The sequence below is a fragment of the Takifugu flavidus genome, chromosome 8 (assembly GCF_003711565.1).
Source record: "Takifugu flavidus isolate HTHZ2018 chromosome 8, ASM371156v2, whole genome shotgun sequence".
NCBI classification, from domain to species: domain Eukaryota; kingdom Metazoa; phylum Chordata; class Actinopteri; order Tetraodontiformes; family Tetraodontidae; genus Takifugu; species Takifugu flavidus.
The window spans coordinates 7424294-7448420 of record NC_079527.1 but is presented as its reverse complement, the minus strand read 5'-3'; the positions used below and the strand labels follow the sequence as shown (position 1 = coordinate 7448420).

Below are 24127 nucleotides of genomic sequence, written 5' to 3'. Positions count from 1 at the left end.
CTAAAACCGCATCAACGCTGCATGAAGTCCACTTCAAAACAAAGCGTCTCGCGGCCGATGCAAGAAACAGTCTTTTTTTTTATCGGTGCTGTTCATCAGAGCCAAACTGGTGGCTCAACACACGCTTTCTGCTGTCTGCTGAATATTTTTGTAAGAGGTATGAATCATTTTGATGGTCCTGCTCGTTAACTGCGGGGATGATCTGTGCCGCTGCCCCCGTTAGCTGTAGATCACCGTAGTGATGCGAGGAAGAGGAGGGGAAAGGACAGGCAAATATGGAACTATCATAGAGGGGGTTTCTGCTCCTCGGGGGACTATAAAGGTTTCAGCCAGGGCTCCATGATGGAGTGCAAGTTTCTGCTGGTGCAAATCACGCTGACAGATTCTGGGCTGCCACGCGCTCCGCCGTATGAAAGTCGTCGCCGTTACCTAGGTAACAGGGGGAACGGCTTTTCAAAAAGAACATCTTGTCATTTTCTTTAATCCACTGCAGCTGGAGATTCAGAGTGCTGTTATTAAATTGCAGTTTCTATGACTACCGACATTTGCACCAGAAGCCTTTTCAGAGGTTTTCACCCTGCATATCCAGCCCCCCCCCCATCCCCCCCCCCCCATTTAGGATGTCTGATCTCTGTTATTGCTGTGTGCCACACATCAACCTCGGCCATATTTATTCTGTTCTTCTTATAAATAAAGAAATGAATGTTAATGCGGCATGTACGGTGGATAGCCTCCACGTTGCTGTTTTTTTCCAGCTGATTTTTAAATATTACCATGGAATTTATATCAATCTGTCCTTTGTCTCCTCTCAGGCGACTGAACAGCACACAAGGAGAGATCCGAGTGGGACCCAGTCACCAGGTGGGTCACTAAACCCCAGCCCTCAGTTTGTTTCCAATCCTGTTTGTGTATTAAGTTGTACTCTCATTGTGTAATTACTGTACTCTGGAGAAGTGTACAGAGGGAAAACACATGTTCAGAGAGAGGTTGGAGCTCTGTGTGCAGATAGTCAGCCCCTGTGAGTGTAATGCTGCCACCATGAGAAGAGCTGATGACAGGGGGCTGAAAGCTGATACTCTTCTACAAGCTTGCCGGCTATTTGTACTGTGACATCATCTGACCCACCCTTCGTATGCGTGGCTCTGGTTTTAATTAGGCCAAGCTCCCGGAGCTGCAGCCTTTCCCCACACCTGGTGGCCAGGCTGTGACCGAGAATGAGGAGCTGGTCTGGATGCCGGGGGTCAACGACTGTGACCTTCTCATGTACCTCAGAGCTGCACGGTGAGTTCAACCCAAAGGCCCAGCTGTTGTTATGTTGCGTCTGCCTCTTTCACAAACTGATGCGTTAGCATTAGTTACACCTAAAACATAAAAGCATTAAATATCAGTCAAATCCCTTTAAACTGTATTCACGAGAGCTATTTAAATCTTCCCTCCTTATGTTACAGTTCATGCGGCGTCGTCTGATTAAATCTTTCAGTCAGCGTGTCAGTGCAGAGAAACTGCTAGCTGTTAGCATTCAGGACTATCTAGCGCCATGACCGGCACGTTTCAGAAACGCCTCTCGTGCAGAACTAATATTAGCTAGACGCGTGTTCTGTTCTGTTTGAGGGTGTACCCAGAGACGCCCATCAGCACCAAGGAGAAACGACACATGGCAAGCTCCTAACTTATAAACTATTCAGGCTATTGTGTTAGCTTTAACTTGACTACAAGGTTGTGGCTCGTACATCGGGGGGTATCTTTTCGGTCTTCATTTGGCATCCATCAGATGCCCAAACGATGTTCACAGATTCACACTCTGCTATTTATACATGACCTTTATGATGTTGGTGTGGGCTAAAGGTTAGCATCCACACCAGCTGAGCCACTTATTATCGGCTGATTTTTGTCAGTTTGACTTTCGATCTATATGAATATCCCGATGATGTGTTTGATGGGGTACCTCTGTGACAGTTCTATAAGAAGGTGTGTGTGTGTGTGTGTGTTCACAGGAGCATGGCTGCCTTTGCAGGGATGTGTGACGGAGGCTCGACAGAAGATGGCTGTTTAGCGGCCTCTAGAGATGACACTACTTTAAACGCACTTAACACTGTAAGTAACAAGTGGATCTACTCAGAACAACGGTTCATCTAAGAAATACTTTCTAAAGCAAAGTTTTCTTGTACGTTTTTAAGTGTAGTTGGAAATGATAAAGCCAGTAGCTTAGCCTGCTCTATAAAACAGCCACCTTCAGAGGATTACTGCACATTAGCCCTAATAAAACGTTTGTCAGTCAAGTTGATGATGAAAACGGAGGAACCAGGCACAAGGAGATTACAATTATCATAAAGAGGGCATTTATATTCTGACTCTATAAACCCAGGCAGGTCATTGCCTCTCGCCCTTCCTCCTTATTTGCAATTCCAATGAGAAAGGCTTGTTTATTCTCAGGGGAAGATCTCAGCCGATCTGCTTCCTCCACGTAGTTGGATGTGTCTCAGGTCTCCATAATTGCTTTTGACATTCTGCTCTTTCCTTTCAAAGAAGTTTCCTCTGAGGATCAATAATAAAAACAGGCTTCTTAATCATGTATTTTATAGTCTTTGTCTGTGGTTTCATGCGCACACTTATAAGCCTGTGTCTGCTGTGACCTTCCTCAGCTACATGAGAGCAACTATGATGCAGGTAAAGCCCTCCAGCGCCTGGTGAAGAAGCCTGTCCCCAAACTGATAGAGAAGTGCTGGTCCGAGGACGAAGTGGTAAGAAGGCGTCCTCATTTATGTTGAAATGCAGTGATTGAGAGATATCCAGAGGATATTGGGATCACACCGAGGTGCTGTCTGCCATCTGCCAGAGGTTGGGCTGTAGCTTTAGAGGGAGCTGTCGAGGCAGCTGAGACTGTCTCCTGGCTCGCCCTCGCAACACAGCAGAGAAAACACTCATCAGTTTCCAGCTCCTTCAAGACCCCGAGAGCAGCTGCATCCTGTTTATCAGCCGCAGAATAAATCTTCAGCGTGGAAGTCTGGAAGGGGAGAACGGCTGTGGGCCGCTGGCGTTAACCTCCATTTGAATTTAGATGTGAATTTCACCACCTCTGTTGAAGGGCTTGGATCAGAAAATGGCAGCCATTTCCCCTGATCAGACAGCACAGCATGAATGGGGGGAAGACGGAGCTTTAAGGCTCACGTTTGGATACGCAGAGGGAGACGTCTGTCGTTAGGTGAAGCCAGGAAGGACAGTTGCTCTCTGCTGCTATTGCGTAATGCTGAGGCCCGGTGGCGTTCTTTGGGGTTTAAATCCACCACCCCAGATGTGATGGAAGCTTCCAGTCGTGATTGAGCACAATAGGCCCTTGAATAAAGCCGGAGCCCCTGGATGAGGTCGGATGCCTTTTTGATTTGGAACCTCTGAGTTTTTCTCTCTGAGTGAGAGTTTGCAGCTGGAAAACAGCAGCGTCTCCAGAGAAGAGGCGATGGATCTGACATCCAATAATATCTTCAGCATAGTCCTCAACTTTAACTCATTTAATCCTATATTATTCATTTTACTGCCCTTTAACAGAACAGGTGTATGCAGTTATACATTATAACTATACATCAACAAAAGAAAGACATTTAATTAATTTTTTCTAGTAATATTCAGTGTGATATTTACTATAATAGAGGAGCTCCATCACGTCAGGGCAGCTTTTATCTCAATGACCACACACACACACACTCACTCACACACACACACCGTGACCCTGACTGACCAAGGTCGGGGCGTTGAGTGATATGATGGCTGCTTGTGCTTCTTCAGCCCTGCAGCCTTGACTGACATGTGTAAATGTAGCTACAGCCTTGAGGATCTGGAGGAAACCGGCCTGCTGCCCTTTGTTTATTTATCGCCCCTTTCTCTGCATGCCCCCCCCCCATCCCAGACGCCCTCCAGGATGAACTTCATTATTGCTGCCTGCTCTTTTCTTCACCCCGGCCCAGCTCTCATTTAGAGATGTGAATAAAAGTGACAGCGCAGGCTGCCGGGATGACAGAATCAGCCTGTCTGCAGGGTCACTTGTCACCCTGCACGCCCCCCAGCCCACCCCCAGCCCACATCTTTGAGCCTTTTCCTCGCAGCTGCTGCTGCCTCATACATAATCCTCGATAATATCTCAATACTGGGACTCCAGAAAAACATTTATTACTTCTCCCCACACTCGAGATAGAGAGATGAGTCTGCCGGCGCTCCTCGGTGATCCAGTGCCCTCTGTCAGAACGGTGCTGCAACTCATTTGACTTCAGTGGGATTTCCAGACAAGATATTCCTCTGTAATACTTTAAACACCGACATCAGAGGCTTCTGTCAGCGTCAGCCCTCCACGCAGCCCACACACACTTCCCTTCCCCTCAAAGAGGATTTCATCAAAGAACAAAAAACTCTTATGAGCGCTTCCCTTTAATAATACAACCCTCGTTACGTAAAACCGGTTATCTGATAAAAATCAGGATCTGATGAACTGGCAGGTTGTTGTTTTGCTGCACAAAATTCTGCCCCAGCTGGACTTACTTACTTGTCTATCATTTGAAGGGCTATTCATTATTTTGGTAAATATTAAATGGGTTTCAAGCTAACATTCTCTGTAATTATTCTTTTCCCTTATGCCAATTGAAAAATACTACATTAAAACTCTAAACTCAAAACATTAATACATGTGTATCTCACTAAAAATCAGACTTAGTTAAGAGTATTTTTTTTAAAAATGACTGAGTGACTTATGAAATAACTCTTGCTGGTAGCAGTGCCCCCCCCCAGACTGCTAATAACGCCTCGGCCAACAGGAGGTGCCATATAAACAATCGGACGCCTCAGCAGTGGCCGCCATGGCGGTCCCGCTGTGCACCAGTGTGTCCGAGGCGTAGCGGCTGATCCAGGGCTGTGGGGAGGCAGCAGCCCCATTCCTCAGCCGGCTTATCGGCTCTTACAGCTGATGGATGACAGGAGCAGGCTGCCGACAGCACCATGGAGACGGGTGGCGGACACACACACACACACACACACCACACACACACACACACACACACCCCCGTGTAGAGACCCGACATGCACTCCTGAATACACCACAGGCAGCCGAAGCACAACATGGCTGCGCGTCCCCCGCAGCGGGCTGTCTATTATTTAAAGGCATGTGTCTGCTGATCCAGCTCACGTCTTTATCACCATCGTGGGTCGGTGCCAGCCACCTTTTAAGGCTGCTCGCTAACAAACTCGCCGACAGGATGGGTGTGTGCTGGAATTTCCTGTCACCTTTTGTGTCAGGCAACAGAAAAGCAAGCAAAGGACGTCAAGCCCGCTGCTGAGCGTTGAGATTAAACCGCGCGTGTGTTATTACCGCGTAATTAAACACGCAGAGCCACTTTTTGTGGAACTGTGTAATGTTTGAGTTGGGAGTGAATAATTTGCTCTATCTTTAGCATCCACACGGAGGTTAAAGGATGTGGGTAGTCGAGCATCTGTCACCATTGCTGTTTTTTAAGCTTGTTATGATTTCCCCTGAACTCGCCGCGCCCAATCTGAGTACTTCCATGGGAGATAAGCGTGCTGCCGCCCTTTTGATGCAGAGACCGACTTTGTTTCTCCTCAGCACTCGTGAAAGGTCAGCTCTAAACGGGCCAAACGACGCCGCACGGACTGAAAGTGTCTTTGTTTGCCGCGAGACGGAATCGCGTCAGTGTTTTCTCCGAGTGACATTTAGCAGGAATTATGATCTGTGGCTGAGCCCCTGCTCTGTTTTTCATCTTGATAGCAGCTTTTTTTTGCTTCTGCCTCCAGTATCCTAACCTGTTTTACAACTCTGAACAATCAGGTCTGGAGCAGGAAGTGAGTGTGCCTGACAATGGCCGGTTGAGGGTTTTTCTCCCCCCTCTTGTTCTGCTCTTTTACACGTCTCCTCTCTGGCCTCACAATAGTGCTCTGTTAGCTTCCGAGGGAGGAAACCACAGTGAAAAAGTGCCAGCCCTCTGGAACACACTCAGGGAGCGAGGGCTGTTATTTCTGCACAGCGGATGGCCATTTGGTAGCCCCCCCTCCTCGCTCACCCATCCTCCCTCCCTGGCTCGCTCGCCGAAGCTCTCTCAGCCCCTCCTCCGTCCGTGGCGTTGCCTGGCAACGGCAGGCTGGAACAGTCGGTGCAGGGGCAGAGCGATTCAGGGTGCAGATTGGTGGATGATTTATTAGCTGGCTGGAGAGCAGTGAGCCCAGGCAGCTGAAATGGAGCCTTAAACTGGAGCCGACATTCAGGGAGGGGAGGGGAGGGGAGGGAAGAAAATGGAAGGGAGGAGGGAGAGTGCGCACGGAGGTCCAGCGTGGAGACGCACAGGCAGACTGTGTAAATACTACAGTGGGGAAACATAATTAAGGTGACATAATTGGGACAGACACTGCTTGATGGCATGGAAATCTCAAAGCTAACCAATTAGCTTTTAGCCTGTCTTCAATGATTGATTCAGTCCGTCGAGTTTTACAAAAATACATTTTGCTACAGTTACAGCACATTAAGTACCAGAAGCTATTTCTGTAAATATCTCCGTAGATGTTTTAAATATCCGATATTATGGGAAGCTGCGTTTCAGAGGCTGATATGGTGTTTGGCATCACCCCCCCATGAACCTGCATCTACCTGAGCACTGTGAGATCACCAGTGATCAGCAGTGAAAGGCAGCACTTGTGTTGAAGACGGCTCCATCTACTGGCTAATCAGCCGCCTCACCTTTAGTGTGATTAATGCAAATTAGGTGGCGCCGGTGAGTGAACAGGAAGTTTTGACATCTGTTGATGTAGCTGCCGTTATTTTCCGAAAAGTTAATGCTGCAAACATAATTAGCATTGTAGTTAAAGGTCGTGAGTAGCTCTGTAATGTGTCCTGCTAAGAGATGTTTGTGACTCTGTCCTGTCTGTAAATGTGGACTTTCCCCCACCAAAGGTGGGGATGTAAACACTCTGTGGTTGCGTAACCTTCTTTACATGGCCTGACAAATGAACTCCTCGACTGGGCGATCCGTGCCTGGTTTTATCTTTTCCTCGTGTCCCTCCACCATGTCCAGGACTGTTCTCCACACAAATTCTATCTGTCTGGCAGCTAGTTGAGGTTTTTTTTCTGCCTGTGAGGCTTTGCAATCCGAGCTCCTCGACGCTGTTAAAGGGCCACCGCAGCTTCCGTTCTAGTCACCGCTCTGTTGGTTTGTTAAGAGCACGCCGCGCGAGGGCTTTCTTGTTTTGTGGAGGTGAGGACGCGCTCCCGCGGCGTCAAAGCGCCAAACACGGGCTGAAATGAGCGTCAAGCGTGACATTTCCGCAGAGTGCAGGAATCCGCTCCGGGTTTTCCAGCTCGCTGAGGAGCAGGGGCTCTCTTGCAGAAAGATCACATGTAAAGCCTTCCCCTTTGTAGTGGAAGAGCAGAGAGTGACAAGCTATTTCTTGCTTTGAAAAAAAGAGGTGGAAAAACAGCAGCCTGCTGTCGGAGACATCGTGGATTTGCCTCCGTAATTTCTCCTCTACCTGCGCCTGGACGTGGAGAGCCGCTCCATCCCCCCCATGGACTTTTCTCTGCTTTTAGCTGGAGTTACTTGCTTGGAGACGGTTGGCCGAGAGCGCGGAGAGCGAGGCTCGCCTCTGGAACAAGAAAGTAAATCTGCTGGCCGTCTGCTCTGCTGCTTCTGAATGTTTTCAGCTCCGGCTTTTTGTGGCTCGCAGCCTGTGGCGCTCGAATGAGAAGAAGTGTCTTCGGGTTTGACCACATTTGGTTATTTCTGCTGTTTTTGTCTGGAGGTAAGACAGCGAGTCTGTATTTACCCAGCATGTCAGATTTAATCAGATGTCAGGAAGTATAATGTTCTGTCATCCTTTATTTATTTAAGCTCGTTTTTAGATATTTAATATGTTATTTTGGGTTTTTTTTGCTGTTGATCTCCGGACAAAAATAGAAAGTGTCCACTGAGCTCAGTAAGGAATTTAATAAACTCTTGGGTTTAGTTTGTGTGTAATAACACACAGCGGCATGCACAGGTTTGGTCATTTGGACAGATGGAGTCTCTTTTTGACAGTGTTTTGTACCATTCTGAATAATACCAGTGCCATCTTGGCGTCCGACCCAGCCTCTCACGTCATTTCATCCCCCCGCTCGGCCCGATATCGCCGCGTCGTCTCTAAAGTTTACATGTCCACAGAGGTTTTCCAGGTGGCACATTTAGTCTGTGCAACCACAGAAATGGTTCTGTGGTCCTGTTGCTAACCTGTAAATTTATGCTGCCTTAGATTAGCTGACTGAACAGTAACAGACAGTAACTTTCCTCCCCCTCTCTTTCTCTTTTTCTTCCTTTTTGCAGAAGCGCTTCATTAAAGGCCTGAGACAATTCGGCAAAAACTTCTTCAGGATCCGGAAAGAGCTGCTGCCCAACAAAGAAACGGTAAGAAGAGTTTTTTTTTCCTCTTCCTCTTTATATTGTGAGTTGTGTGTGATTTGTTTCACTGCATCAAAACACGAAGGAACGCGTGGTTAAAATACTGCAAACGTGAGCAGTGAAACAACATAACTGTGACGACTGTACGCACGTTGCCTTATTTACACACCTTATTTACAGGAAGTTTCTCTCCCAACTAAATAAACGTGTAGTAGTTCGCTGCAGCATGTTAGGGTCAGTGTACTTTAGAGATCACACGCAGAAGAAATGAATTAGCACCTTCTGTTTGCAAGAAGTAAACATGTGCAGATGTGAAACAAGCTAAGGTGTTCACAGCACAGAGAACAGTGCTGGGCTTCTTTTATAACAGACAGGAATATCCGGAGCCACCTGGAGATAAGTGAGAATTAAACTCCGATTGTTCTCAGGTTTGCAAAGAGCTGCTGTTTTCAGACTGTCAGGGACTCTGGTTGTGTACACACAGATGCTGTGTGAGTGTGTGTGTGTGTGTGTTTTTCCTCCAAACTCACTGTGCCACATGTTTCATGGGTCACCTCCAAGCCTAACAATGATTAACAGCAGCTGACCTTATTAAACATGACCATTATGTGGAAAACAAAACGGCGACGCAGGCTTTTTTAATCCCTTTAATCTTTGTCAGTGTGTTTTCAAACCTCGTTTCTTTTGCTCTTCTGTGGAACGAACACTCAAGAGCCGCTCTGCTTTCACCGTGGCTTTACCGGGGCTATATAAATCTGCCGCGCGCTTCGATTCTGAGCGCCTCTCTAAGATCATTCCTCATTCCCGCCTGTGCTGGAAGCGCGCCGCTGCATTGCTTGACACCGACATCAAAGGAAAATCGGCGTTTGTCACACTTCCTTCCCTCGTCTGCTGCGAGGGTATTTCAGCCGCGTTTCACAACAGAAACTCAGCACATCGCGTCGTGTTTTTGCCCAGGAACTCTGCAACGTCGCCTGCTTTCTTTTCCCGTCCCTCAAAACCAACCTGAACCTCTGGAAGGAGAGATTAAAGCGCATGAACAGAGTTTCATCTCAAAGGTTTCCTCAATTACTTTTCACTGGTCTTGAAATATGCAACTAGTCCTGTTGATTGGCCATAAAAGAGGTATTAATGTAATTCACCCTGGAGGGGGAGCTCACATGGCAGCAAAGGTAATTGACCTGCTCCAGGAGCTGGGCCTCTCACCGCCACTGTGCGAAGTCATTTTTCCTCTGCAAATGGAAAATAAACTGCCCTTTTAACATATGAAAAGAGAGGAAATTGCCCAGAGCACAAGAGGGCCATCAAAAGCAGAGGGTTTAGCCGTAACATTAGCTGTGTGCAATCACTGAAAATGCTGTTTGTTGTATAACCTGACTCGCTTTTGTGCTGCGAGACTGAGCTGCACGCGAGCCAGTGGTTCCTCCGAGGGAAGCTCTAAAGCAGCAGACATTTCCACTCTTTGTGCTTTTTATTTGACTGCGACGCTGCTGGTAAATGAGCACATCAAAGAACATTCAGGCCACTGCTGCCCGAGGACCTTGTCGTGCTGCTGTCACTGAGAGTGCAGCTTCTGCCTCCCACCGCTCCTTCCACTACGTTGTTCTGTGGCACCAGTGCCAAGGATAAGCGCCCAGCACTGAGTAAACACAGCAGGCCTCTGACTAATAGTCAGGAATGCTTTATATAAAGGCACATAAAGGCCCAGAGGGGGGAGAGGTGGGTGTGTCCTCTGACCGTCTGCAGCTCGCTGTGCGGCCACCATTTCCTTCACTCCAGAGAGGACGTCACAGAACACGAGCTCCCAGTCTTTAAACAACCAAACTTGCTGACAGGGCAGGTTGCAGATAACAGGGCCTGACATTTGGGAATGGGATTTTTCCTAATGTCCTGGTTTCACAGCAACATCATCTCAAAGTATTTGACCCAAATATTTTTTGTCTGCTTTAATTTTCTTGGGTTTTACACACACTCCCTGCTTAGAAACTGATGGTGTTTAGTTCTCTGTTCCCCTTAAATGGTGGAAATTCCACAGCTGATAGCTGCTTCTGGGTTTATATTTCAAATATTTCTTTATTAAAAGTTCAGTAAGCAATAGCATTGAGTGACGTATCGCATTATTCTTCATACCTGTGTCATTTGTTTTTACAGACTGGACCGTTGTCTAACAATAACTCACCATAACCTAATAAACTCAACAATGTGCAGTAAATCACTTTTTACAAGGAGCAAACACAAGCTCCGTGTGTGTTATTGTTTATCAGTTCAGCTCCCTCAGGCCTGCGTTCCTGCATCCTGCTGTTTACTCTCTTGTGACCGCTTGCCTTCAGTTGGAGTTTAAATATTTCATTTCATAAATGTGCTGGAGCAGCATTAGCATTAGCTCTGGCGTGGTTACTTACAGTACATGTGTTTTTCTAATGGGCTTGTGGTGGATAAGCCCGGTTTTATCAGTCACCTGTTAATATATTGGAAAAACACATTTATCTGTCAGCCAGGCGAGCTATCAGCAGCAAGCTGAACCCACAGGAGGCTGCTGAGGAATAAAGATGTGATTCAGAGAGGCATTTTTGTTCGGCAGGTTTATACTTTAGCTTCAACACTGAGGAGAAGGTGCAGCACAGCAACAGTCATTCCACAAGTCTTCTCTAATAATGAACAGCTAAGTGGGCAGAATAACAGATACACCTGTATAAGATCTATATGTACAATATCCTGTTTGTGTTTATTCGGTATTTTAAGTGTTGTGTAGCTGCTCGGTGGTCTCAACTGACCAGCTGAATCAGTCAATAGTCCACAGGTTGTTTTCATACGTCACCTTTGGCTCTAAGCATGAGGTCATGAGCTGCAATAATCATCCATCGTTGCATTTTACAGTCATTTTATGGGTGTGTTAATGGAGTTCTCCTGTTAGCAGAACGTCTTCTAGCATGCGTTCAGGTTCTGGGTTCTATCCCTATTCTCTGATGTCCACCCACGGTCCAAAGGTTACTTAGTACAGCTGTTTCACATTTCAAAATAATTTCTTCCTTTGTAGTTACGAAGCACTGGGGGGAAAATATGTCATTTAACAGCACATTGATCAAATATAAATTGTTTGTTCATTTATGTGACAAACGCTGCCTCATAAAACGCATCGTTAATGACATGAGTGTCTCATCAGCGTGCTGTACCAGTTCTTTTCCCTCTGGGCTTGTGGGCAAATCGCCAACCAACTTCAGAAGTGACATGTGCATCAGTGTAATTACTTACTTATTAAGCCACTGGAAGCTGGTTATCTTTATATTATCTCTTTTGTAGTTTGATTTTTGACTGTGACAGCAGGACACGAGGCAAAGAACACACACTCGGATTCCTATTTAATCCGTATCGGCGGTGAGATGTGCACCTTTTGGTTAAAATGGAACACCCCCCCCCATCCCCCAGACAGCCAGGTTCTGTCGTGTTCTCAGCTCACCCTCGCAGCAGATGTTTGCCCTGGTACAATCTGTACAAATGTCAGATTGAATCCAGTGCCATGTCATCAGCAGCCAGAACCTTGGGGATGACTGTGATTATAAATACTTAGCTTCAAACACTAATTAAACCAGCTCCAGAACCACAGGAGAGCGGTCCAGTTGGCAGCAGCTGTCAGCGCCCCGACGGAACCGTTCTCGGGTTTGATAAATGAGCTAACTTGTTAGGGCAGCGAAGTCACTGCCGGCCCAGGCTCAACCAGCGAGTATTGATGTTCTCTCAGAGGCAGAGGCGCTCTAACAGGACAGCGGCTCTAAATGACTTCTCTGCCAGGCTTCATGTTGTGGTTTATGGGACCGGCTTATCAGCAGAACCAGCATATTCGACTCCCCAAGAAAAAAAAAAGGTGCTGTTGCCATCGAGCCTGCTTTCATTGGCAAAAGCGCTTACAGCAGGAACGCAGAAGTGCTGATTCTTTAGTATAGCAGCATCCCAGACCTGTGAAAGCAGAGCTTATTCAGTCTTTCTCTGGCAGAAAGGCTCAGCGCAGCAGGTCCGTTTAGCTGCCCTCTGCTCCACCAGCCAAGGTCCTTTCACCGCTGCTGACCGACCCATGTGTTCAAGGGCAACGGTGAGGGCATCAAACACGCCCGTGTGGCCTGAATACGTCACTGCACACACATTCTAAGGTCTAAAGCTCCAGTGATGATAAAAGCGAGCCGGTCCTCCTTTCAGGGACAGCCTGGTCCAAAACAGATCCATGCATGTTTGAGGAATCTGAACCCCATAAAGAGGACACTTTTAACAACGATCCTGCCAAGATAAATAAACAGTGAAAAAGTGAAGCATATTAAATAGCACTTTAGGCTTCTCAGCCATGAGGATAATGGCAAAGTGGATCCTGTAAAACCTGTCACAGGCGCTGAGGAACACCGAGTCCAGAGGTCGAGCACATACATAATTAAAGCTGGGTTTGATGTAGCTCAGAGAAGTGCACCCCCACACCCCTGTCCTCCTTGCACAGGCTGCAGGAGGGGAGCAGCAGCAGCTCATGCTGCACTAATGGATGAGCATCACACATTCACCCAGCTCTCTGATCCCACATCCAGTCTGCAGCACAAATTCTGATTCAGCGAGAGCTGTCGGGATGTGATGAGCTGAGGCTGGATGTTGATGGGCTATTGTTATCTGCTGCTGGCTTTTTTCTTATTATTGCTCTTCCAGCTGCCCCCATCGCCCCCCTCTCCTCCGCTCTCCTCGGCCTTCCCCTCTCCTCGCCAGTAACGGCCTTAACCGTTTGGCTTCATGTCAAAGCAGGGGCCTTTTGTGGCTCTGTCACAAATCTGCCAGGAAAAACAGAAACCATCTGTTCAGGCTCGGGCCTGAGAGGGGATGAGGGTGTAAATACATGAGTTTAGCCCTCGCCCTCTCGGCCCCACTCGGCCACACAGGCCCACTGCGTCCAGTGCAAGGTCTCTGAACTCCCAGTGAGCCCGAACCAGTACAGTTGAAGAACACTGTAATCAGAAGCAGTTCACGTCTGTTTTGTTCTTCTTATTCAGTTATTTATTCATTCGTGTTTCAATTGTCTTTTCCATATAAATCCTCCTAATTCCAATAATTAGATGAAGATTAGAAACTTGCGCAGAGCCACATTTTCAAGGTCGGTTTAGTTTCAAAGCACGATGGATGTCCATAATCTGCAGAATGAAACCCTTTTCACACAAACGCGCCGAGCAAACGACCATTTTAAGTTGCAAGAACTGGAATGGAAGCCCTGCGATAGAAGGGTACCGTAAGCTCTTTCCTTGTAGGATAATCCTCCAGCCAGAAAGCTCCTGCAGATGGAAGCCATCGAAAAAGGCCTCATAATGCAGAGCTTATGTTGTCACTATCTCATGTTCTGTGCAGCAGAGCTGCAGCAGAGCAGCAGCAGAAGCAGAGCAGCAGCAGCAGAGCAGCAGCAGAGCAGCAGCAGCAGAGCAGTAGCAGAGCAGCAGCAGCAGAGCAGTAGCAGAGCAGCAGTAGCGCAGCAGCAGAGCAGCAGAGCAGCAGCAGCAGAGCAGCAGCAACAGAGCAGCAGCAGCAGAGCAGCAGCAGCAGCAGAGCAGCAGAAGCAGAGCAACAGCAGCAGCAGCAGAGCAGCAGCAGCAGAGCAGCAGCAGCAGCAGCAGAGCAGCAGCGTGCTCTGTGCAGCTCCGCACTGATTTAGCAGAGGCCAGAATCGTCTGCATTTTTATTTTTAAGTGCTTCCTTGGCTTTTCCCCAGATTCCACTGACCCCAGAGCCAGATTCATTGACTAACTCCTGCTACATTGTGTTGTTTTAGTGGCGCCTTAAATCAAGAGCATAAATAATTTGAGGAAAATGGCATCAGTGAGGGGGGGGCACGCAGAAGGAGAGTCAAAGCGTTGCAGCGAGCGTTGGCAGCGCGACAAAGTAAATGAGAGAAAACAACATTGAGTATGAAGGATGACGTGTGTGGTTCCAGGGAAACGGAACCCGACACTCTGCTGAACACGTTCCGCTTCAGCAGCGTTTTAATGAAACGCCGTTTGCAACTTTAGGAAATGGCTGCTGCTGGAGAACAAAACCTGCATTCAGTCATGGACTTTTATCTTAAGCCTAGAGGTGTTTCTTCAGTATCGTGTAACGGCACTTGACACGGCGTGAGCGTCGGAAAGGCGCGGTGACTTCTCTCCGTCCCGCCGAGCGGTCGCCGTGGCCGCGCGGTCACGGCAGCCTGCAGAGAACAGTCATTAAGCCCAGAGCCCAGCCGGCGCCCGGCACCACTCCACACTTTTGATCTGCACATTTCAATTGGATTTCACATCAGGGCGCCCACCTTCCCTCGGTTAGCACCTGCGCTCTTCACTCCCAACCGGACAAACTGGGGGAAGAAGGAAACCACTCGAAAGTTGTTACCACCGTCCCGAGTTTGAGTCACTCGTTATGTAATGATGGTGAGACCGCGGCAAAAAACTCTCTCTGTAGATCTGCTAAGGTTGAGCTTGTTGATGTGGGATGATTAAGCTCATCTGCAGCGGTCCTGCCAGAGCGATGGCTTTGGTATAACACAGCGTCGCTTTAATTTACCCTGAAATTTAAGAACTTTTCTCTCAGCTCCAACAGCTCACAGCTAAATGTTCCCAGAACTGCTTGTTCATGAGATGATTGCTGCAGCCAGTGGTAGATATGAAATTCTCCATGAAAGAACAGCCCTAAACTCACCGAGTGGAGCATTTTCCGTAGATTTTCACACTCCTTAACAGCGTTTTGTCTCAAATGATTTGTGGCAAAATAAGCCCGCCTAGCTCCGGGTATTTTTAGTTAACATGAAAGCAAGTAAAGCCCGAGTTAGCTTAAAGTTTCTGCTTTAGAGAACATTAAGCTGCTGCTGCATCGCCGTTAATGCACTTTAGATCAACGTGAAGGCTCATTTATGTTAAGTTTCTCAGCTGGAGTGAAGAAGGCGAACGATCAATAGCAATTAAAGTGTGGGAGCTCTGTTGAACAACAGTTTAACAGACCTTAATCAGTCGACTGCTGCCCTCCAGGCTTTAAAGATAACAGGTGACTTACTGCTAACAATCACAGCCCATAACTTCATGAATGTGTCTGTGGAGAACCCGTAACAAGTGAGAGCTGGGCGGCGGGGGGGCAAAGGAAACAGGAAGCTGTCCCTGCTTCCTCATCCATGATTCCATGTGTTAATGTTTCAGTTAGGTATTGATTTTTTGGCAGCCTTTTTTGTCTCCCTCGCTCCACGAGGAGCGCGCCCCTCCAAATGTTTGATTAAAGTTCAATTGACTCTTCCAGTGAAGGGGCGAGGAGCCATTTCACTCCCTATTTGTAGCGCCAAAGCTCTGGCTGACATGTTCTTTTGTTCCTATTCAAGCTGCTGCCACCCAGGCAGCCACCAATGCACTGATCCTAATATCCCTGCATTGAGCGAGCCTCCCCTCCTAATCCTGGGACAGACAGGGCCGCAGCACAAACACGCTCGGCCAGCGCCAAAACCTGGCATGGACTCTGATCCGCCGGAACATGGCCGCTCACTCTGACTGCTAATGTGCTAATGTTTCAGTTATTCAGTCAGTTCTTAGCCACAGAATCAAATGAAACATTTGATGATCAAATCTCAACTACTGAATAAATGTACTCTTCGTCTAGATTATTTGTATTTTTTTAACCAGGCCACGTTTATTTTATTCCAGGGGGAACTGATTACCTTCTACTACTACTGGAAGAAGACCCCAGAGGCAGCCAGCTGCCGAGCTCACCGCAGACACCGCCGCCAGCCCGTCTTCCGTCGCATCAAGACCCGAACTGCTTCAACTCCCGTCAACACCCCCTCTCGACCCCCCTCCAGCGAATTCTGTACGTTTGTCTGACCCGTGCGAGGGGGACCAGTTTATTCTGGTGGCGGAACGTTTTGTCCAATCGCGTCTTTTCTGTCTTCCAGTGGACCTCAGCTCGGCCAGCGAGGATGACTTTGACAGCGAGGACAGCGAACAGGAGCTGAAGGGCTACGCCTGCCGCCACTGCTTCACGACCAGTAAGGCCACATCCAGGTTGCACCTTCACTCCGAGTGTTGTTCCCGTCGGCGTGAGCCGGCCCAGAACAGCAGCGTCTGACAGATGGCCATCATAAGATGTCGGCAGTAATTTAATCAAATCCAACGAGAGTCCACAGCTCGCTCGCCCGCTCGCTCGCCCGCTCTTTCCTCCTCATTATCTTTCACCTCCTTCCACACAGCTGGCTCCCATCTGATCTCACATCACAACTGGTGGCTAACAAATGGAGCTGTGAAGCGCTCACTCGAGTAAATATCAGAGAGTTGAGCTGTAAATATGGCACAAGCCATGTTGTTCTTGCATCCGACCAACAAATCTGCCGTTATTAGAAGAGATCAGACTTTTTTTGTTATCTGCTGTGTGAGATTCTTTCTTTTCCTAACTGTAAATTCTTTCTTCCTTCAGCCTCCAAGGACTGGCACCACGGGGGCCGGGAGAACATTCTGCTCTGCACAGACTGCCGTATTCACTTCAAGAAATACGGCGAGCTGCCCCCCATCGAGAAGCCAGTGGACCCGCCGCCATTTATGTTCAAACCTGTCAAAGAGGAAGAGGATGGACTCAGCGGGAAGCATAGCATGAGGACTCGACGGAACCGAGGCTCGGTACTGCAGCCGGTCCACTCTCTGATTTTCAGGAGTGTCTAGCAGAGTAACAGTCAGATTAAATAAAGACCTGTAAGCAGGTAGAACAGGGTCAGTTCTGATAGGCTGAGGCTTTGTGTTTACGCTGCCTTTCTCCCAATGTGCATTTCTGATGTTTGCCGGTTCCTCTGTTTAGATGTCAACGCTACGTAGTGGTCGTAAGAAGCAGACAGCCAGCCCTGATGGCAGAGCCTCACCTACCAACGAGGACCTGCGCTCCAGCGGACGCACGTCTCCCAGTGCCGCCAGTACAGACAGCACCGACAGCAAGACGGAGTCCATGAAGAAGCCAAGCAAGGTGGGGTGCATCTCTGTTCAGGGTGCTGGTGTCGCCACATCAGAAAGCAATAGCATGTGAAGTCTGCTGTCTGTGCTCCACAGAAGATTAAAGAGGAGGCTCCCTCACCCATGAAGAGTGCCAAACGTCAGCGAGAGAAAGGAGCCTCTGACACCGAGGAGCCTGAGAGGGCAAATGCCAAAAAGTCCAAGACACAAGTGAGTTGGCTGTGGTTTGTTGTGCACATGCGCCCAAAAGATGTGGTGTTTGTGTATGTAACCCCCCCCCTCTGTGTCTCAGGAGTTGAGTCGGCCAGACTCGCCATCAGAATGCGAGGGCGAGGGAGAAGGAGAGGGCGAGAGCTCCGACGGGCGGAGTATCAACGAGGAGCTGAGCAGTGACCCTAAAGACATTGACCAAGACAACCGCAGCTCCTCGCCCAGCATCCCCAGCCCCCGCGACAACGAGAGCGACTCGGACTCTTCGGCCCAGCAGCAGCAGCAGCAGCAGCAGCTCCTGCAGAGCCAGCACCCTCCGGTCATCCAGTGTCAACCGGGCACGTCGGCATCCTCCGCCGCTCCGCCTCCACCGGCAACCTCAGCCCCTTCGCTGCCCCCGCAGGTTTCCCCGACGGCAGCGTCCACAACTCTACCTCCCCAGCCTCTGCCCCAGGCGAGCCCGCTGTCTCTTATCCAATCAGGAGCATCCCTCCACCCACAAAGGCTTCCTTCTCCACATTCGCCCATGACTCAGGCTCCACCCCCCTGTCCGCCAGTGCCACCGCAGTCGTTACCCAGCCCGCATCATGGACCCATGCCTCCTATGCCGCACCCGCTGCAGTCGGGCCCCCCTCACATGCCCCACCCTCACTCCGTGGCCCCTCAGGGTTTCGGTCAGTGTCAGGTCCCGCCCCTGCCAGTCCCTGGCCAATCGCAGCAGAGATCTCACACGCCTCCTTCGCAGTCGTCCGCTCCGAGCGGAGGCCAGCCGCCCAGGGAGCAGCCGCTGCCCCCCGCCCCGATGTCCATGCCTCACATCAAGCCCCCACCAACCACACCAATCTCTCAGATACCAAACCCACAGTCACACAAACACCCGGCCCACGTGTCAGCACCTCCGTTTCCACAGATGCCTTCAAACTTGCCTCCACCTCCTGCCCTCAAGCCTCTCAGCTCTTTATCCACCCACCATCCTCCATCAGCACACCCGCCTCCCCTCCAGCTCATGCCTCAGGGGCAGCAGCTCCAGCCTCCCCCCGCCCAGCCCCCGGTCCTTACTCAGTCACAGAGCCTTCCGCCTTCAGCGAGCCATCAGCCTCCTTCAGCGCCGCCTCTGCCGCCTTCTGCAGCAGCAGCCTCGCACCCGAACGGACCTCCCCAGCCACCATTTGCCACCCATCCTTTCAGCACAGTCCTACCTGCCAGCGGCCCTCCCCCGTCTTCATCAAACGCCATGTCTGGCATACAGCCTCCCTCTTCCGCCGCCACATCCTCCTCCATCTCCATGCCGCTGCCCGCTACGGTCAGCTGCGCTGGTCCGGGCCCCGTGCTCCCTCCCATTCACATCAAAGAAGAACCTCTGGATGAGTCAGAAGAGCCAGAGAGCCCTCCACCCCCCCAGAGAAGCCCCTCTCCAGAACCTACCATCGTCAATACGCCCAGCCACGCCAGCCAGTCAGCGCGGTACGTAAGAGAAGCAAAACACACACCTGCTAAAATCTGTTATTCATCGAGCATCCGCTGCTGCGCTCGCCCCACAGCCTGGGGACGCTGATTAGCTCGCACACGTTCAACAACAAAGAGTGTCTGTTCTCAGCTTTTAAGGCTTTGAAGCAGGAAACAAATCAAATGTTCACAGCAAAACAGGCGTTCAAGGCCACAAGTAGCCTTGAGCTCTGAGTGAATGATGGCTTCAAAATGATCAAGGAAGAAAGAGGATGATGATAAATCACACTGAGGTGTGAGCACACCGAGGCATATGAGCGTTTGGAGCCGTGTTTCTTTCTTCCAAGACAGCTGATGAATAATAATGAGAATTTTAATACAAACGTGATCGTTGAGAAGGTGCCAAGGGGTTTTATTTCCTTCAGAATAATAGACCAGCATAAGCCATTCATGCTTCAAAATTGAAGCTTAATATAACGACGAGCTTAACTGTCAAAATGAAATGTGCCTCTGTTTCCTTTCTGCCCTGGATGAAGGTTCTACAAACACCTGGACAGAGGTTACAACTCCTGTGCAAGGACGGATTTCTACTTCACCCCCCTCGCTTCGTCCAAACTGGCCAAGAAAAGGGAAGAGGCCCTGGAGAAGGCCAAAAGGGAGGCAGAACAGAAAGCCCGGGAGGAAAAGGAGAGGGAGCGAGAAAGGGAAAAGGAGCGGGAGCGAGAGCGGGAGCGAGAAAAGGAAGCAGAGCGCGCGGCGGTGAGTCTGGCCGGCTCCTTTATTTACGCCCCCGGGTGTTGATTCTTTTCATGTGTTCATGAACGTCATGTTTCTCCCCCAACAGAAAGCCTCCAGTTCCTCTCACGAGCCCAGAATGGGTGAGCCCCAGATGGCCGGACCTGCTCACATGCGACCGCCCTTCGACGGCCCGCCCACCACCATCGCAGCCGTGCCCCCGTACATCGGGCCCGACACCCCCGCCCTCCGCACTCTCAGCGAGTACGCGCGACCCCACGTCATGTCCCCCACCAACCGGAACCACCCCTTCTTCGTGTCGCTCAACCCCGCGGACCCGCTTCTGGCCTATCACATGCCGGGCCTGTACAACGCCGACCCGGCCATGCGGGAGCGCGAGCTGCGCGAGCGGGAGATGCGCGAGCGGGAGATCCGCGAGAGGGAACTGAGGGAACGCATGAAGCCCGGGTTCGAGGTTAAGCCTCCGGAGATGGACACGCTCCACCCTTCCACCAATCCCATGGAGCACTTTGCTCGGCACGGGGCCATCACGTTGCCCCACATGGCCGGACCGCACCCCTTCGCCTCTTTGCACCCGGGCCTGAACCCGTTGGAGCGGGAGCGACTGGCCCTGGCCGGGCCCCAGCTGCGGCCGGAAATGACCTACCCAGAGAGGCTGGCCGCCGAGAGACTCCACGCGGAGAGGATGGCCACGGTAGCCAACGACCCCATCGCCCGTCTGCAGATGTTCAACGTCACGCCGCACCACCACCAGCACTCGCATATTCACTCCCACCTCCACCTGCACCAGCAAGATCCTCTTCACCAAGGTAAATCAATGTCCTGCATATGTGCATGCGTGTTGGTACAGTCCGAAATGCTTTGATGTTTTTACTGTAGTCTTTGATTAGAAACTCATGAGAATGTTGTCATGAATCAGTGTTTTAGTCATTCGTCATTATATGGATTCACTTGGATTAATAGTCAGAATTTAAACAGAAGCCTTAATAAAATGTCAGGAAGTTCTACATTTATGTGTCATTGCTGCTAAAGTGTGATATTTTTCATGATAGAGGATGATTCTATGGAGAATAGCAGCAGATCTGTTTAGATGATCTGTAACTTGCTGCATGCTTTTATATGTGATGAACTGTTTTGAAATGAGTGTCCTGATCTAAAGACTCTGACTCCCAGAAGGTGGTGGTGAATGTCTTGTGTGTCCTCCAGGTTCGGGGGCTCATCCCCTGGCAGTAGACCCCTTGGCAGCCGGACCTCACCTGGCCCGCTTCCCGTACCCCCACGGCGCCATCCCCAACCCCCTGCTGGGCCAGCCGCCGCACGAGCACGAAATGCTGCGCCACCCAGTCTTTGGTGGGTGCATCTCCCGTTACCTGCAATCACCTCCGGCTTTGATCTGATCGCCGGCTGACCTCAAACCCCGCTTGTCTCGTCCAGGTACTCCGTATCCCCGGGAGCTCCCAGGAGGTCTGCCGCCCCCCATGTCAGCAGCACACCAACTGCAGGCCATGCACGCCCAGTCAGCAGAGCTCCAGAGGCTGGCCATGGAGCAGCAGTGGCTCCACGGCCACCACCCCATGCATGGAGGACCGCTGCCAGGCCAGGAGGACTACTACAGGTAGTAATAAAGGCTGGAGCAGCGAGCCGGCCCCTGCACCCGCTGACGGTTTAACCCCCGCTGATGTTTTGCCTTGCAGCCGGCTGAAGAAGGAGAGCGACAAGCAGCTGTAACCAGTCAAGGGAAGCAGGACGCGGGAAGTTGTTACAGACATTACAGTCAGGACAGAACCAAGCCAAGTGGATCATCTGAGAACTCTGCTAATATCTGATTCTGTTCCTGCCGAGGACTTTTTCTTTTTTCCATGTTTTTTTTTATTTCTTTGAGACGGTGACATTTCAAGACACCTTTGGTATATAGCCAGTAGTGACGTCTTCAAGGCTCCTGCATGTCAAGCTTCCCTGATGTTTTTCTTTTGTAGGTGCTAGAACACGACACTGTGCTTATCAACAGGAAAAAAGAACCGGTCAGGCCGTATATGGAGAAATAACAAGTGCTATCTTTAAAGTCGACATTTATTTTAATACGTTGTTGGAGGTTTTTCATAATTCTAAGAAAAGCTACAGCATGGCATTTTTGAGTCTGTAAATAGTATATATAAACATATAATTATTATTATAATTAATATTATTATTAGGTGTGGACTCCAAACCAAGTCGTTTCAGCCTCCAGTATAATTGTTTTGCAGCATTATCCCTTGTTTCAGAGGGGAGCGCCGTGGCATTACATGAGCCGATTGCGAGAGCTTAGCGGTTCCGGTCCTCTGACGTCACCGTGTTAGCCCCAGTCCAGCAGACACTATGTAAACCTTCATCCACTTCACACACACACACACACACACACCTCCAGCACGCAGCAGGTTCGTCAGAATGTCCACGCTCGGGATTCGAATCACTTGAAGAGGTTTCCGTGGCAGTGCACGCTGAAACCAGGCGTCCAAACGAGAAAAACGAACTTTTGCACTGAACGAGCGTTTGTTTGTTTTTAAATTCACTGGTTTTATCCTCACATCCCGAGTGATAGTCCTTAACTTTGTTTTCACAGAGAATGACTTTAGCAGCGACCACCACAAACAACACAAGACATGTTTCAAGGCCTTTTAAACGGTCCGGACTTGGATTTAAAGGTGGTTCGCTGTAACAGGAGCCGCTCAGGACTTTAGGATTGTTTTAAAGGTCAGCGTCGCGCGCCTGGCCCGGCCCCGGCCTTTGTTGCCAGGCTCGTATCCGACCGAGCCGTCCTCCACGAGGCTGTAACGATATTCACTGTGACACTAGAGCGGGGGAGGGGGGGCGCTCGGTGTGTTTGTGTGCCACAGACTGTTACAAGTCCCGTTTTCCTGTCCTAGCAGTGCACAAGCTTCTTTTTTAATTCTAATTTTTACGTTTTGTAGCCATGACACGAGCTCTGCTCTCATCCCTGACCTGAGGTGATTCAAGTCTCGTGGATATTTACAGATGGCCTTTTTAAAAAAAAAAAATCTTTCTTTTAACCAAATGAAGAGACTGTACTTGATTTTAAAGCGACCATATCTACCCACGGAGCACTAAAATTTACATTTAAAACACTTGTAAACCCCCCCCCCCACCCCCACCCCTCCAAAAAGTCTTTGACTCTCTGACAAGAACCTGTCGCTGTTTTCGCCACCTCACTTAAAACCCATTTCCGTCTCTTTCCAAGCTCCCCCCTCCCCCCCCGCCTTCATTTCCTCTTTTGTGTCTTCAAGCCCTTTGATGTTAAGTGTTGTCAATGGTTTAGCTTCTTGTTTCAAAGCGGCAAAAGCAGAATGTAAATTCTGACTGCTAAGATTTATATATATACTGGTATCTTGAAGCTTATTGTATATATGAGTAGTCGCCATGGGATGACACAATGTAAACAAAAAGTAGAAATAATAAGAAAAATTGTGAGTCCTGTGTTCTCTCCATTCGAGTATTTTGTAATTTTTTTGAAAAATTTGTGGAATTAAAATAAACGACTAAGTTACACCACAGGAAGAGGCTCCGTCTTTGCCTCGGCTGCGTGAACGCGAGTCCTGTTGTGCTCTGATGGCTCTTGAATGACCATTTTCCTCTGTCTGCTCTCTCGGCTCCGTGCGCGGCTCTCCGAGATCACCTCAGCACGGAGCCTCTGCTGAACACTGCGCCTGTAATAACATCAAACCCTGGCGAGGCCTGGAGGAGCGCTGCACGCGGGCTGAGGCGGGCCGACGGGACGCGGCTGTCATCTGGGCCTGCCCGCGGGGAGTGATGGAGCGTCATTTGGAGAGGCAGCTATTATTCTGCCACAGCGCTCTGAAATGATGCCCTGTCCTCGAGAACGCCGCGCTTCCTCGGATGCTCCATCCTCGAGCTGTCATGTGACTGAGACGCCGCTCCCCTCACCTACCCATAAAGCAGGAGATGCAGGCTGGTTGAATAATTCATCTCCTCCTCCTCCTCCTCACCAGCGATGAAGCCACTGTGACTTGTGTCAGCTCGAATCTCTCTTATGATACCGTGTGTACCCCTCAGGCACACGGATGCACCATCTTTTAAAAGAATCTCTTCTTTCTGTCTGAATAGCAATAAGCCTGGTGCAATTCTCAGTGTTATTGTGTCAGCTGGACATGCATCTTCTTCATCTCCTGCACCCCCCCCACACCTTCCCCCCCTGCCTGCCTCCTGCAGAGTGAGACGCTCAGCACCAGAGGGGCGCCTACGTGCCATTAGTGATTCAGTGGGTGCTCCTTTGGCAGGCGTCCTGTAGACGAGCCGGTCCTGTTTTATCTCCATAAAAAA

At 49.7% G+C, this 24127-nt stretch overlaps 1 protein-coding gene across 7 annotated transcripts in view; it reads left to right on the top strand.

Annotated features, from left to right (window-relative positions):
- The window catches only part of rerea (arginine-glutamic acid dipeptide (RE) repeats a), a 90244-nt gene extending 66904 nt beyond the window's left edge, over positions 1-23340 (top strand). For 4 of the 7 annotated variants that reach the window (XM_057039852.1, XM_057039854.1, XM_057039851.1 and 1 more), the window contains 16 exons: positions 813-861; positions 1157-1281; positions 1995-2094; positions 2643-2741; positions 8343-8423; positions 16091-16253; positions 16339-16431; positions 16857-17056; positions 17232-17393; positions 17477-17590; positions 17673-19054; positions 19573-19795; positions 19881-20601; positions 20969-21142; positions 21227-21407; positions 21487-23340. In XM_057039852.1, the coding sequence (XP_056895832.1) occupies positions 813-861; positions 1157-1281; positions 1995-2094; positions 2643-2741; positions 8343-8423; positions 16091-16253; positions 16339-16431; positions 16857-17056; positions 17232-17393; positions 17477-17590; positions 17673-19054; positions 19573-19795; positions 19881-20601; positions 20969-21142; positions 21227-21407; positions 21487-21520 (3901 nt within the window). In that variant the 3' untranslated portion in view covers positions 21521-23340. The remainder of the gene's footprint in view (positions 1-812; positions 862-1156; positions 1282-1994; positions 2095-2642; positions 2742-8342; positions 8424-16090; positions 16254-16338; positions 16432-16856; positions 17057-17231; positions 17394-17476; positions 17591-17672; positions 19055-19572; positions 19796-19880; positions 20602-20968; positions 21143-21226; positions 21408-21486) is intronic. The other 3 variants (XM_057039856.1, XM_057039858.1, XM_057039855.1) reach the window with 2 other exon arrangements.
- Positions 23341-24127: the final 787 nt, after the last annotated feature.